Source organism: Trachinotus anak, unplaced genomic scaffold, assembly GCF_046630095.1.
Source record: "Trachinotus anak isolate AG129_WGS33_773 ecotype Australia unplaced genomic scaffold, CSIRO_AGI_Tana_v1 ptg000013l, whole genome shotgun sequence".
Lineage (NCBI taxonomy): Eukaryota > Metazoa > Chordata > Actinopteri > Carangiformes > Carangidae > Trachinotus > Trachinotus anak.
In genome coordinates, this window is record NW_027273864.1 from 2851597 (window position 1) to 2867193 (window position 15597).

The window sequence follows — 15597 nt, forward strand, 5'->3', positions numbered from 1 at the left end:
ACACTGGGATGTGTTCACGGCACTCTCTCCATATTCAGCACAGTCTTGCTCAGTTGATCAGATTAAAAACATTAACAACAGTGGAGAGAAAAAAGCTCCAAATATACATTGAGACAAATCAAAGCCTGATGTTTTATGTCCTTTCTTTCTTTGACTGACATGTGTCTTTAGTGGCTCTGAATTCATTAAAAAATTATAGAGATCATTCAGGTTAGTGCCAATGATCTTTGGGCAAAGTTTAACAAGATTTCCCAGGTAACCATGGTTCCCAAACCAACAGATCACTGCAAAAGTTCAAATTGACTCAATAAAAGATGAATAAAACATTTTTTAAGAGTCATCCGTCAACATTAAATCCCCTCAGCTTTCTCAAGAAGAACAGTCTCTGAAGTCAGTGTTGGTCTCAAAAGTCATTTTATCATCCATAGTGGTGCCCACGTACTTCTATTGTCTTAATATTAATTAATTGTCATTAATAAAAGTCGTTGAAGTGATTTCTGCTTTTCTTCATTTCAATGAAATGTTTTTAAATGTTTTATGTTATTTAGTTTTGCAACACGTTAACCATTTTTGCTTCAGTCTCACGGCTCCCATCACACTACCTGTACAGCACCAATCTGCAGACAGGAGCACATGCTCCTGGACTTGTGAAAAAAGAGATATTTTTCCTGCGAGCAGCAGGAGACCAAAACACAGCAGCTGCAGTGCATGGATTTGCACAACCAGACTGAATCATGAGTGCAAAAGATGAACAACTATGTCAGAAAATATGTAGTCATGATGACATGTTGAATGCGTAAGCCTAAAAAATGCACATGCATCGGCATTAGTAGAATAGCAAATAGGAACATGCTTTCTCTCTGAAAAGACCTGTGATTGGCCAAAGTCTCCTGTCACCTTTACCTCTTGCACAGAACAAAGAGGAGGTGCAGATGTTGAGCTTGCTCTCAGATAACTTAAATTATAATATTGTCCACAAAAACTTACTGGCTCCCCCTGCTTTAAACTGCATCTCCCAAGGTGCATTTTGTAAAGAAACATCTCACCACTGAGGTTCAAATTGTGTTACAATTGACAGCAAATGGAAAATAAGAAAAAGAAACCTGAAAATACATTCTACACTTTAAACCAAGTCACATTTGGATTCTGGGAGAATTTTGGATAAATTCAACCCTGCTGCTGTGATTTGTTCAGAAATTCAATAACAAAGAGTTTGTGCCTGACTGACTTGGTTTCCATTGAAACAACAGCCAAAGCTCATGGGCTCTTCACCCCCCTAGAAAAAAATCATTTTATAAAGTGCAGCATCTGTAAACCACCTTAGACCAAGTTAGATATTTAACTGAAGAACAGACCCACACAATCAGACCAGTAAAAGGGTTTTGAGAACAGTTTAATTTCCCTGTTCTTTGTCAAAATAGTTGAAAACACAATATGAAGGTAAATTTGAGATGAATTCATTTGTTTAGTCAGTTGTGCTTACATAAACAACAAGAATATAAAAGTCAGAAAAAGAAAAACCCCAAATATTTGTAACATAAGAATAAATCAGTTTGTAACTGTAAACAGCCGCACAGTTCTGTGCCCTTGGCTTTCCTGTGTGTCAAACAGCATTATCACCAAAACAAACAGGCCTGAACAGATTAACTGTGGATAAAGCTCATCCAGCACTACTGCACACATACACCCGTCAAGACCGAAGCCTTGTATGGCCACTAATGGGCTGGGGATTGACAAGCAGTTTTAGTGTGAGCTATAGCTGTGGATTTATGTACAAAAATGTCTACAACAACCCGCTTCCTGTTCCTGTGAGCTGCGGTGCTTCATCATAGTGGCTGACTCATTACAAAACCCAGACTTGGAAGGGGTCATGCCCCTCCAGCCAGAGTGCCTGGGTGATCAAACTGGCAGCAGAGATCAATTTAACTGGCATTTGGCAGCATGTGTACATGATTCACACACACAGGTGTTGTCGGAGAAGGTTGGATAGTGTTAGAGGCTGCAGTTTATGAGAGCGTGAGTACGGGAGGCAGACACCAATTATGGCAAGTGATGTGTGCGTAAGCATGTGTGAGCAGAACGGAAGTCACACACCATTTCCTAGGGGTAGAAGTAATCTGATTGGTATAATCACAAATAATACATTTATCAAAGAAAATATAAAGCAGTCACTGACTGTTCACGTTTGATTTTTTTTTTTTTTTAATTACTTTGACTTTGCACATGTGGTTCCTTGGCTCTGTCCACTGAATTAACTCGATGAGATCAGTGATATTATTTCTGCCCCCAGAGCAATTTTGCCACTGAAAACTATATATATCATATGTGTATGTTCACATTTCCCCTACAGCTCAATGATAAGCTTCCCTTCATCATCACTGCTGCTGGTGTCTTCAGGGTAGTCCTGGCAGCTTTGCACAGGCCTCACTTCGCTGGTCGGACACTCGGCTGGATGGAGCTGACCAGCCAAGATAAAAGACTGGTATTTGTTGGTGATGTCAGATCTCCCAGAGTTACTGCCCTGCATCGTGTAATCCTTTGGTGCCTGATCTTTGGTGTCCTGTCGGTGTCCTGGGTATGTAAAGGGCTTTGATGGCAGCCCAGTATTAATATCCAGCATATTATTGTTTAACACCTGGGTGACTCCTGTCCATCCAGCAGTAGTTCTACTGCCCTGAGGAGAGTGAGGAACCTGGCAGTGGTGTGTGGTGGATGACGTTTTGACATCAGGTGAGAGGCTTTTGTGAGTTCCTAATGTTAACTTAGTACAACAGCTCACTGCTGTGCAGCTGTTACCTGCAGTTATATTTCCTTGCTGAGTGCAGAGGGTCTGCTTTAGGTCCACATGTGAAAATGTAGTTTGCTGAGGGCTGGACTCAGTTCTTGAAAATGCATTTTGTGTTTCTGTTTTCATCACTTGACTTGAATTTGATTCAGACAAAAACTGAGTTTGTTGGTTATGGATAATGTTGTTATGCCAGTGTTGTTGTGAGAAATAATAGTTGTTCATCTCCAGTGGGGGCTGTGAGGAATCGAAAAGGTTCGCCTGACTGCTGTTGGCTGGTAAATTAAGATTATTTGACATGCTTGGAGCTGGCTGAGGGCTCTGTGGAGGGTACTCAGACATTCCTGGGTGCATCTGGGAGAGATGCTGAAGATGCTGCTCAGATAGCCAAGAGTTTTTAAAGGAATCCACCTTGAAATCTCTGTCTTCTCCCTGTTAATAAAAGAAGTATATGAGGATGAATATTAACATTATACATCATCATAATCCAGTCATTGTCCCTCATTCCCACATTGCACGAACACCACAAGCCTTCATGTGTCCTCATAGTTATGATCATCACAGGAAACATATCAAATTGATGGATTTGGTTTCTCTGAGTGTTTTCCTGAAATCTGTTAAATTTTTATTTAATCACTCAGAAACTAGTCACTCACCGACCTCTTGTTACTAGAGCTCCAGATGTAAAACTACACTGAGATAGTTTTTGGTTCTTAAAACCACAAATATATCTTCTGATGGAGATCAACACTTCAAATAAAACACAAATATGGGACCTTTAGGAAAAGACATGTGTTTTTCAATTGATGGTTAACACTGTAGACTCATAATCAGAAGGAATCTCCACTGGTGAACAGAAGCAGCAGGTCCTTGCACTCACTTGCAATTTCTTCGGAAACTGCTTTCCCTCTTCTTCTTCTTCTTCTTCTTCTTCTTATTATTATTATTAATATTGTTATAGCAAAACCTTGCCCTGTTGTGATTACTTTTTGTGTTTGTGGCATATGACAGTGATTGTGTATTAGTATTTGTAGAGCATAATCTTATAATGGACGTCTACAAGAGGTAGAATCGACTTGAATCAAACCCTCTCAGTTTTCAGAGCCGTGTGCAGCTACAGAATTTATTCAAACTTTAAAACACTCATGAAACTTTAAACGTTCATTGTTTGTAATCATTGTTGTGTTGAGTGTCACAGTTTGGAGCAAGTTTAAACCCAAATGACTGCTTTTACAGACATTTACAGAGATTTCATCAGTGTGTCACATGATCACCTCAGGTGTGGAGATGTGTTTTTGTAGACCACAAAAAAATCCTAAACTGCTCACAGTCCCACAGTTTTCACTTGATAAGCATATATAATACCATAATACGAAGCCACAAGCCTCCCTCACTTAAAATGCCATGTTTTAGTTCTTGACATGCTGTTACTGATGGGTGGAGCACTGTCCAGCTGTTTAGCCATTTAGACTGCAGGCTGACGCATTTCTTGCCTTCGCTCTTCTTCAACTTGCAGATTCTCCCCAAAAGCTTAACTCCTCAGAAGATGTGAGCAGAACACATGCAATGCTCAGTGGTTAGCACTCTTCTCCTGAATGGGATCCAGGTCTGGGTTCTGACTTGCCTGAACAAATCAATCAAAAAAAGAAGTACTTGCTGGGGGGCAGCTTTGTTTGTCAGCACAATGTCATGTTAAGTGGGTGGATTGGACACAACTTCCATCTTCCACAGGTGCACAGGTGTCTGGTGTCTGTCCTTCAATCACTGATATGGGAGGGTTAAACCTTTCCACACTGCAGCAGTTGCACATCCCAGCACTCACACATTTTTGCAGAAAATACCTTTTCTCGTTTATATCCGTCTGGCCACTGTGTATTGCTGAGTATATTTGTAATGACGTGTAAATCTTTTGTTTTTTCTTACACCACTTTCTTCTCTGTTTTGACACATCTGAGGGATCACAGGCCCCTTAGGGATTGTGCTGCAAGTATTTCAGAAGAAACATTCTTGCTTGGGTTTATCTCTTTTCTTGGTAAATGTTAAACAATAATAATATTGTGATGTAACAACCCATCATGCCTGAAACCTGCTTCCACTCGACCCCAAGATCAGGAGAGTCTGAATATATCTGAATGGGATGGATTGAAGCTTTGGGAAAGTTTAAGAATAATTAAATCAATGAAAAGACAGGGTCTACAGGGGCTGTAGACACTGTTTTTGAACTTGAAATGATTTAAGCGTGTGCATTGTTACAGAGTAATTACACCCTAAATTATGACCCTAAAATTCTTTTGCTGATTTACACATAACAACAGAGCGTTTTGTTGGCATAGGTTGTTGATTCAGGCACGTTTTCCAACAAAATTAATTCTGTGTGTAAAAATATGTTTTTCTACACAAATGTAGCTTGTTTCTGTCTGCAGCCAGCTTCTCTTCTAAAAGTTCAGCCAGGCCCTGTGAGCCAACCCTAACTGTGAGATAATGGGCAAGATTCCTTTCCCTCAGAGAAAGGGAAACTCCAACAGTAACCTCTCATGGCTGGCACTGACTCTGCCCTTATTAAGCTGAGAGGTAGTCACTTGATCTCCCCTGTGCCCCCTGACCCTCCACACCTCACACACTACTTAGCCACAAGGTCAAACCTTCTTGTCGCTCCCTCCCTGTTGCATTTTTTAAAGGTCCCATATTGTAGACACTAAGATTTCCATGTCTTTTGGATGATAGAGGAGGTCTAAGTTCTATATTAATTCTACGAAAGTATCAAAGCCTCAGTCCGCAGAGAAATGCACATATTCAGAAACTGTGTCTGAAAACGAGCCAACTTTGGGATGTAACAAAGATGTCACACATCACTCTCAGCCACGCCCCAAGCCCAGCCCACCCAGACCCTCCCTGAGTGTTTACCTGAAATCTACTACATAGAGAGAAGCCTGAGAGAGATGTAAAACTACACTTAGATGGTTTTTGTTACTTAAACCCACAAATATATTTTTTTATGGATTTCAATACAGAAGTGTAAAATATGAGATCTTTAAATGTGCTGCTAAATGAGAGGGTGCTGCTGCTGCTACAGAATTAAAGGGTTAAGCTACATGGCAAAAAATAATTAACATGTATAATAAACATACAACCAGTGAAGCAGTGAATAAGTTCATTCAGTCCCACCTCTGGCTTTGCAGTGTTTGGTAAAAGCGTGTATCTGCAGTGAGATTTGGAGTTGCCCCACTGTCCTGGCACCTGGTCTGTCTTGATTCCTCCATTCTTATCCTTTGTCATCACCTCCTCACCACTGTGCCCATCCAGTCTTTGGTGGTTTGTCACTCCAGCCTCTTGGCTCTGCTTTGACATACAGTCTATGTTGTCTGACTGCCCAGGGGTACCACCATATCCCCACGTTTGTGGCTCCTTCTGGGTTTCAAATTCCACCTGGGGGCATCCCTCCACAAGTCCTTAGGGAGGAAAAACAGATAAAAAGTAGTTGTTATCTTTAGGATGTGAATCTATGATCTTAATGCTTATCAGTCAGTTTTAACTTGCCTGAAAATTAAAGTGGGGATGATCCAACTGGAATGGAGCAATGGAGCAGTATCCTGTTTTATATACTCCACTGCTCAGAGCAAAAGTCTTGATTAAAAAAGGGCCTGTAGAAATCCTAGGGTTATGATTTTCTTTGGTCTGGTAAACTCTTACATAGTTCTTTAATAAAACTCTCATGGACCACTGCCACCCTGTGCCCACTCTGATAATCAGCAGGAAAATTTAATTCACTGTGAGCAAATTTCCATGACTACTATGTGCTGATCTGCAGTGTCAGTGCCAAGTCTTTGCAGGCCAACTAGAGGCATATCTTGTTGATTCAGTTTAGCCAGGATGCAGTGGATTGAGTTCTCGAAGTGGCATGCTTTTTGTTTATCCTGTCACTTTTTCACTTATCTTTTTTCGCTTATTTCAATTAAAGAGTGGGTAAGCTGGTGTTTTGCGCTGTAATGGGATCAAATGACATTTTCAAATACTGCAGGACACTATAGTTCTCTTTGAAGGTTTGGTTGGGGTGGGGGTGGCAGCTGACTTGTCATGATCACTTTAAAATTGAAAGCCACATGGACCTTGATATTTTATTTCCCCACAAAGAGATTCTTAAGCAAACCATCATTTGATTATTTTGTCTATGTTTAAAACTCCTGACAGGGCTTTTCACTTCTTTTACAAACACCTGCACATTATTGGTGACTCTATAGTGATCAAAACCAGGTTCATTCTGCCAACCTGTGAACATTTACTGCCATCTTGTGGTAAAAATGGGTTACTGTCTTTAAATTTGCTTTAATAAGCAAATACAGTGCAGTATGTTACATTTTATTGGGCTATCTGTATACTCCATGGTTTTGGGCTGGAAACTTGTTCCCCTGCTCAGGCCCACATTACCGAAACCTCTACACAGTTTGGATCTTGGGGGCCCATGGGGGCCCCTGGGGGTCTCTCACCTTTATAATTCAACTTGTATTTTAGAGGGAGGGGGGTTGCTTTCGGTCTCATTCTCAATAGTGAAATACATGATCAATTGGAGAGGAGTCAAGTGACTGACTTTGCCATATTTAACTCATGTACCCTAAAAACAATTGGTTGCCATGTGTGTTGTGTATGTATAAGGTCATTGCTGCATTGTCCTAAAGTAGGGGACTATATGAAACTACAATAAACACCAGTATAGATGTGATCACTATCAAACACCTTTAAAACTAGCTCTTTACCCTCTTAGTTATTGAGTTTAAATCTAAAATCCAGTGGTACAGAGTCAAATCAATACACATAACATCACACATACTGCACTTTATCCTTCAGGTCCTCTACAATATAAATGAATATTGTCCTCTACTGAAATAATTAAATAGTAACATACAGTGTACCTGCAGTAGAGCTCTGAGTATTTGTAAGCACAGCTGGGATGTCTCTGGGTCTTTCCACCCGGTTGTTAGAGGACACCGAAGTGAACTGGTCTGGTTGTTTTTCCATGTGGGCTGAGCTGATTACATCTTGTGATTCACTGAGAGTCGTTCTGTGTAAAGGGTCAGATTTGTCCAAAGGTCCCACCCTGTCACAGCCCCTGTTTTCATGTTTAGATGGATTCAGAGTATCTGATATTGTAGGCTCTGAATGATGACTGCAATGGATGGATGCTTGTAGGTTCAACTGTCTTGGAGCTTTGCATTTATTGATGGAAAATGGAGAAACCGACCCAGAGAGTTCATCAGCACATTCACCACCAGAGGCCTTACCGAACTTAACCCGCACAGATGGGTGGGTTTCCCCACTCTCAAACCTGCTGTGTTTGTATGCAGGGGCCTCACAGTTGGTTTTCATTGTGCCAGCATTACATGAGACTCCTTGATTTTTAAGTTTTTCTTGGCTTCCTTTTCTCAGTAATTTGCTTCTTGTGCTATTCTGATTCACTGCGCTGGGAGTAAGACAGGGCACGGTAAGCTTTTGTTGGCCAGAGAGTGTTTGTAAGACCAGTGCAACTTGGCTCACTCTCCTGTGCAGCAAAAGTTGCTCCTCAGCACAGTGGTTCAGAGAAAGGGCATGTTCCTCCTCTGAAGTCTGGCCCCTTTCTGACTGTACACCTTCAAATGAAGCAGTAGTTGACATAACATCGCCCGCAGAGCCAAGAGTTTCCGTGGCCGTGTTTACATGACTGTATTTGTGTGGGCGTAGCATCAAGCCTAGAGCTTCAGGAGGCTTAGATTCAGCTGATACTGTAGCATGACTGGAATTACTGTGTTCAGTCAGATGGATATTTGGCTGTTCCTTCCCCAAGTGGAAAGAAAATGGGACTTTCACGTTCTCTGTGTTAAGCATGGGTAAAGATTCACTTTGGTCCGACTCCTTTTGATGTCCTGGCTGTTGATGGTCCCTTCCCTCATTGCTACTTTCCATGGTGACAGAGCTTTGAGCTTTATTCTGGATCATTTCTGTGGCCAGTGCTTCCATGTCACAGCTCTGTGAGATGCTGCTAGCTGCTTGCCGCTCAATCTGCGGTTCAATGAGAGCCAGCTGCTCGTCAGATATGATCTGAAGGCAGATCTGGAGGTCTGCTGTATGAACGTGAAACACATTCTGAGCAGCTGGTTGCACCTGGTCGAAGGGTACAATCTGACAAGGTACATTTGGGGCGTTTGGGCTGGCATATACTCTATTTACAGGGTTTAACTGGTCTGATGCTGGCAAGGGTTGTGAGTGTGACAGATGGGGGTTAGAGTTGAGTTGTCCATGTGAGTGAGCTGTAATGACAGAAGCAGATGTCTGATTTCTTGCTGTGGTTGTGGTAGCAGGGGAGTTTGCAACCACAGGTGCAACACGTCTGGGTGACTGCATCGGCACCAAGCCTGCTGCAGATTTATGGGGTTGTATCGAGGTGCTGCATAATCCTGTTTGATAATCATGTAGGCAGGTTGTAGTTATTGTGGTTGCTGCAAATTGTCTATGCACTAAAGGCAGACCAGATGTCACATTTTCACCGAATCTTGATATTTCTACTTTACAAAGGGTTGTGTCAGTGCAAGACAAGGGAAGCTGGGCTTGTGTGGAATTAACAGCATTCAGATTTTTGATATCACAAGTCTGCATCAGCAGTGAGGGGGCAGGATCACTAACTTTCTTTTCAGAGGTTGTGACCGTTGGTGAGGTTTGCTCAGTTTGAGAATACGGCAGAGCCGAGGTGTAAGTGCAGCCATCATTTCCTGTTGGTTTATCCACAACATCCGGTAAAGTATTTGAATCAGGTTCAGCAGCATTAGGTAACTTGAGCTGGTACTTGGGCAGAAAGCTGGTCTTGGCAGCAGGGGGAGTGGAAATGGCTGGCAAGGTGCTAACAGATGCTGCATTTGCATTGATTATGCATGGCAAGAAGAGAGCTCCTTTGAACTGAGCATGTTTTTGATTTTTTTGAACGTTGATGTAACTGTGATTTGTATCCTGCTGAGGCACGCTGCCAGTAACCAAGGTAGGGGGATGAGTCAGTATGTTTGGGTTGGGCTCCATCTCCAATGGGCAGTTTATTTTGTCATCAGTTCTCTGCTTTTTCCTATCAGAGGGAACATGGGCTCCACAGAGCTGAGAGGTGGAATCAGTATGTTTATCTTCATTACTCAGTTTCCCTGCCTCTGAGCTGCTCATGCTATCTGTTTTGTGACTAACCAGTAATCCAGTTGAAGGTAATGGCAGTACTGATGACATGTCTCTCCGGAGGGGAGTCTTGAGAGAGCTGTATGATGAATGAAGCTGGCTAGGTCCTAGATTAAAATCCAGTGCAGAGACAAGGGGTAGCTTGGCAGGAGGACAGCCTGGATGGCAAACTGTTGCACTGCTACATGTGATGTTCATCGCTAACCCTGTTGTTGTAACTGTCTCCTTATGAATTGTCGACAACCTTTTTTGTGGACCCTGAACAACCTCGTTTTCTGGCTTCATACATTTCTTGCCTTTGATAACACTGTTATCAACACCTTTCTCAGCTTTGTAGAGTTTCTTAAATGTCCCGCCCCCGTACATGTACCACTTGTTGTAGGCAAACTTCTGTGCTTTCTTCCTCCGGAACTTTCTGTTGCTTGGCTCTCCACAAATGTCACCGCCATCCCCATCACAACTGAGACTGCTGGTGCATGCCTCCTCCACAGATGAATTCATGAAGAGACCGTCTGTTGCGTGGTTGCAGTCTACAGCTGTCTGACGGACCAGCGGCCGGTGGGTGGATGACTGCTGGTTCACAGGCTTCATCGTGAAACCTGTTGGATTGATTTGGCCAGAACTTCCCCTGCGAATGAGTGTTACATAATCACTCTGATAGGAGGAGGTTGGGCTGCTCCTCTCAGGCTGCAGCAGGGTAACGCTGAAGGGGAGGGAGTTGCTGCGGGTTAAGGGGGCATGCTCCATGGTGGTGGAGTGCTGAGTGGGCACAGAGCTGTACAATCCAGGCCTCCTGTTTCTTTGTGATGCAAAGTTTGGATTCTTACTGATCCGCATGTCAAAGTGAAAGGAGTCCTTGTATGTGTATGGCATAGGGAGGTCAATGCTACCCTGCTTTGACAGAACTGTCTTCCGTGGCCTTACATTCTCCAGCTGTTTGTCCTCCACAACAGCTGTATTCTCAGAAATCAGCTTCGATATGCGCTCCTCCAGCGCCTTCTGCTCTTGCTCTCTTGCCCCTTTGGGCTCCTGTATACCTTGGCCTGGTTCTGAAGGTGTGTGTGTGTTGGCGGTTTCTTCAAGGTGCTCTTTGTTGGATTCGGTCAGGGAATCCATGCTGTGGTCAAGTAAAACACTGCCAGGGCTTGGGTAGTGGTCACTGCTCTCACTGAAGCCAGAGTCTGTGCTCTCGTGGCTCTGTGATTTTCCTCTGGATACAGAGCTCTCCCACTGCTTAGAGAACAGAGTGGCCTCTTGCCTCTGAAGGGGAAGATGTCGAACAATCAAAGAAGGTTTTTCATTTTCCACCCTCGGTTTTTCCTCCTCTTTTGTTGCACTTTCATTTGATTTTGTCTCATGACCTGCAGGGGTCAGCTCATGCTGTTCACTGACAGACCCTTGTGTCTTCACAGAGTAGGCTTTTGTAGTATTGACTGGGCAGGTAATCTCAGCAACAGGTAGTGTGGCATCCTTCTCCGTGCTGCCTGACTCCTCACTGTGCTCATCCAGAGACAAACTGGAGGTTTGAGTCTCTCTGGAGCTGGACACACTGTCCTGGCTGCCTAGACTGCTCTGCTCTGACTCAGATGAGAGGCGGGCATGAGCCTGAGTACGTTTATGTTTGTAGAGGTTGCTCTGAGTCTTGAAAGAAACTCCACAAGTGGTGCAGGGGTAAGGCCGCTCCCCTGTATGGCAGCGAAGGTGCTTCTCCAGCACGCTGGGCTTCATACAGTCCCGTCCACAGTGAGGACACACATGCTTTCCTGCCGATTTGGGTCTGGCTGTAGGAGCAGCAGCTGCTCCTGGTGTAGACTGCAGCCCGCCAGCAATATGGAGTGTCAGAAAGGAAAGCGTCTCCTTGGAGTAGAGCGGTGGCATGGCCAGTTGGAGCGTGGCCGGTTCCTGGGCAGGTGCAGGAAGCTGCGGGTAAGGCTGTGCTGATAAAGCAGGCACTGTGTGGAAGTAAACAGCTGTCAGCGGGGCCTGGATGTCCATCCTTTTCTCTGTCTGTGCTGCAACAGAGCTGATGTGCACTGGAGCACTCGCCAATCCTGGCTTGCTAGTCTCCATGGTAACACTGCTGCTGTCGTGATGTACCAGTGCCAGGTCTCTAATTACCTGTAAGATAACAACAGTTTGCATTAGACCTCTGCTTTGCCTTAGATCAAACGGGACAGATCTGCCTATTTGAGCAGGGATGTTTCTAGGCTTGGATTTAAAAGAAGAAAAATAGACTTTATTCCTGGAGAAATTTTTGGTTTAATAAAACAATTAATCCAATCTGGATTTTGCATGGTGACAAGACCCAGGGAGACTGTGTTTTGAAATCAGGTCCACAATTTACAACACCAAAACAAAAACACATCTAGATCTGAGTGATATTGTTGAGATGAGTAATAATACCCATGGTTACAGAGCACAGAGAAAATGATGAGATGCATTTGAATCTCTATTGTTTAATTTCAGGAGCAGGTGGTGCAGCAATACAACTCTTAAGATGTATTTTGGATGCAAGTAGTGAGAATTTGTGAAAAAAACATGGAGAGCAAGGTGTATATACAGTAGAGAGAAGCAGGGGGTGATGTAGGAGTGTGACTCACATCAGCAGGGGGGTGAGGGAGTGAGATCAGACACTCATACAGTGCATCAGAGGCTTTTATCTCCCCAAATGAAATGTGTCTGCTGACATTAGCTGTTGCCTCTGTCACCAGTCTGCACCAGTTCAGTGCACATCCTTGATTTCCACAGTCTCATGACAGATTGTCATATTTGTGCAGTAATCTAATCAAAGCGTAAAGCCACCTACATGACAACAGCTTTGTATCAGGGCCAGGCAAATTTCATTTCCTGTTGCTGTGATGCTGCTTCTACATGTATGATGATTTTGCATAATGCACACACACACAGAGCTACAGCTGGCGTGGAGCACGCTCTTTGTTAGTCGTACAGTATGAGCACGCCCACGATACTTTTTTGTGGAAAGAAAGTTTGTTCATATTCATATTCATATTTGAGTGAGTTCTCTGACGGCGAGGTGCACCGTGCAAGTGTATTTTAATTTTTTAAAGCATGAGAAAGTTAGATCTACCCTCTAGCTGTAATGTACTTTCACTTCCTTACTGCTATGTCATTATGTCATGGTGTTACACATGCAGGAACTCCATGCAGAAATATAAGCATAGCATGGACCTTTGAATTATTAAGATGGATGTTTTCTTCTACAAGCACTTGTAGTCAGTTTACAAATGCATTCATGTGTGTCTTTGGTGAGACTGGATTAAAAAGAGGCCAAACTGTCTTGAAAAACAGTCTCTGCTTGAGGCAAGAACAAACATTAGGGAAAATGACTAGCACCAAATGTAAACAGAAAGGAAGACTCAGACTTGTTCTAACACTATGAGAGATAACAATTTCTTGTTTTCTCTTATCTACTCTAATGATCTCATTTCTCAATACCATCATTTGTTCTGACTTTAAGGGCATGTTTGAAAAGAGGAAATAACTGATAGTGTTGCCATCGCACTGCAGCACAAATAACACTACAAGAAACCACAACATGACATAAGTAGGCCGAAATTGGAGGGCAACAGTTAAGAAAAACTGAAACTGCAAAGGACATGCAAATCACTTACCGTCTTGTTTTACACTTGCATCAGTAACAATTATCCAGCTCAGAGAGTCTTCCAGCCTGAACAGCCCCATCCTCGGTGTACCTGCTCTTTTCAGTCTGTTCTGCCATCCAGGCTGTGTAGTGCTCTCCAATACTGATTTTCTCTCACAGCTCTTTGACATGAACTGTTTCTTGTCACAAGGAAGCGGAACAAATGCAAATGAGAGAGAAGATGCACTATGAAAGTGGTGAGGCAGAGAGTAAGAGCGTGAGGGAAAGAGGAGGGCTGGCTGGGTGGCTTGAGGGGAGGTGTGGCTGTCAAACAAAGACTTCCGGAGGACAAGTTGAAAACATAGATTCCACAAAGTGATCAGCAGGAGTGGAAGAACACAGAGGCCCCCGAGCACAGATGGAAGGATTTAAGGCTAATACACAGTGCTGTGCAGAAGTTGAAGTGGCTGCTTGGCAGAGGAAGTGCAGTGACAGAGGCAAGCTTACCTTCAACAGTCACGGCTGAATAACTGACTTTACCATCAATAGCTGTACCTGACTTCTGGCTCACTTAAATAATCGCACCCTCACCAACCTATTTCCTCCCACACACTGTATTTCATACACCCACATAGACCAGGGCTCCACACATGTTGATGTGGCAACTTGGTTTCAAGTGCACTGCTCACACTCTCTCAGACAGAGAACAAATGGATTTGTTGTGAGTAGCTGGAATGAATTTCCCACGTCCGTCCACAGCCCCCATCACAGCATATATCATTTGCAGGGATCCACACCACACATGCTGACAGTATTACAGTTGCCTTTTTAAAATCACAATGTCTCATTTATATTCACATTTTGTTGTTGGTTTACAATTGCTGGTTTTTATGAGCAAAACGGCATTCTTTACTGACCTGTTTGAGACAAAAAAAATCTGAAAAATAGTGAATTTATGTTATTTTTGGCAGAAGAAAAACAGCAAACACGTGACTCTTAAAAAGTACAGTTAAATAAGTACAGCGTCCAGAAGTAAAATCCAATCTTACAGGTGATATTTGGCTCCAGAATTAAACAGTTGCACACAACCAGCCTGTCTGTCAGACTCCACTATCATCGTATAGATCATTTCACATTTTTTTAATAGTTAAACGGCAGCGTAGAAATACAAAGCAATATATGCTTTGCTTTTTCACATACACACATTTGTCCACATATCTGTGCCATATGACAGTGCCTGTTACAAGTATGGGGCATAACTACACCATGACTGCACTGGATAACATTTTTTATCTTATAAAGCTGGTACAGCTTAGATGTTAGCAAACAATTTTACATTAGCATGAAAGTGTTTCTGACCACCTAGAAAATTTATTGTCAATAAATCCAATAATCACTTTTCTTTTAGCTCTCTTTTGGTGTCCACCAACTCTCGGCTTTTTTTTCTTCTCTCTAATCTCTGATGAATGTGGTGAGACTGAAATAAACAGTCATGTTGCAGGATGAGGACCTACATTGCTCCATCCAGCTGAGTGAAACTTCAGAGACAGGAAATCATTGTCAGCGGATTTGTCATCACAAGTGACCATTTTAATGTTACGATTTGATCTTTGGTTGATTTGATCCATTGTTAATAAAATTATCGACTATAGCAGCTTTAAGTTTTCTCTGTTTTTATTTTCACTGTAAATAAATGAAAAACTTAAAAAAAAAAAAAAAATCTACTCCGACTTGATGTAAGTGATGTTTTCAAAGCTCTGGTTTTTTGAACAATATGTCACCGTGTAGGATCGACCATGCAATTATCAGATGACATCTGCTGAAAGAAAACAAATAGTTTTTTTTTATATCATTATACTGCTACAGACTCTCACCGGTCTCCAAGGCAACTGCAGGCTAGTCCACTGAGTGCATGCTTTGTGTTGACATGGTAACAAGACACCTCCTACCATGCATGTTTTCTACTGTCTTACATAGCTCACAGTCCTGCAGGGTGGAAGCAGAGTTTCAGGCACGCTCATGTGTTTTG

General features: G+C 42.8%; 1 protein-coding gene across 1 annotated transcript; it reads right to left on the reverse strand.

Annotated features, from left to right (window-relative positions):
- Positions 1-1375: 1375 nt before the first annotated feature.
- On the reverse strand, positions 1376-13865 carry znf831 (zinc finger protein 831). The gene is made up of 4 exons (XM_071494756.1): positions 13600-13865; positions 7693-12085; positions 5951-6234; positions 1376-3217 (listed from the first exon to the last, which is right to left on the reverse strand). The coding sequence occupies exons 2-4, from the start codon at positions 12035-12037 to the stop codon at positions 2345-2347; spliced, it is 5502 nt and encodes a 1833-aa protein (XP_071350857.1). The 5' UTR covers positions 12038-12085; positions 13600-13865; the 3' UTR covers positions 1376-2344.
- Positions 13866-15597: the final 1732 nt, after the last annotated feature.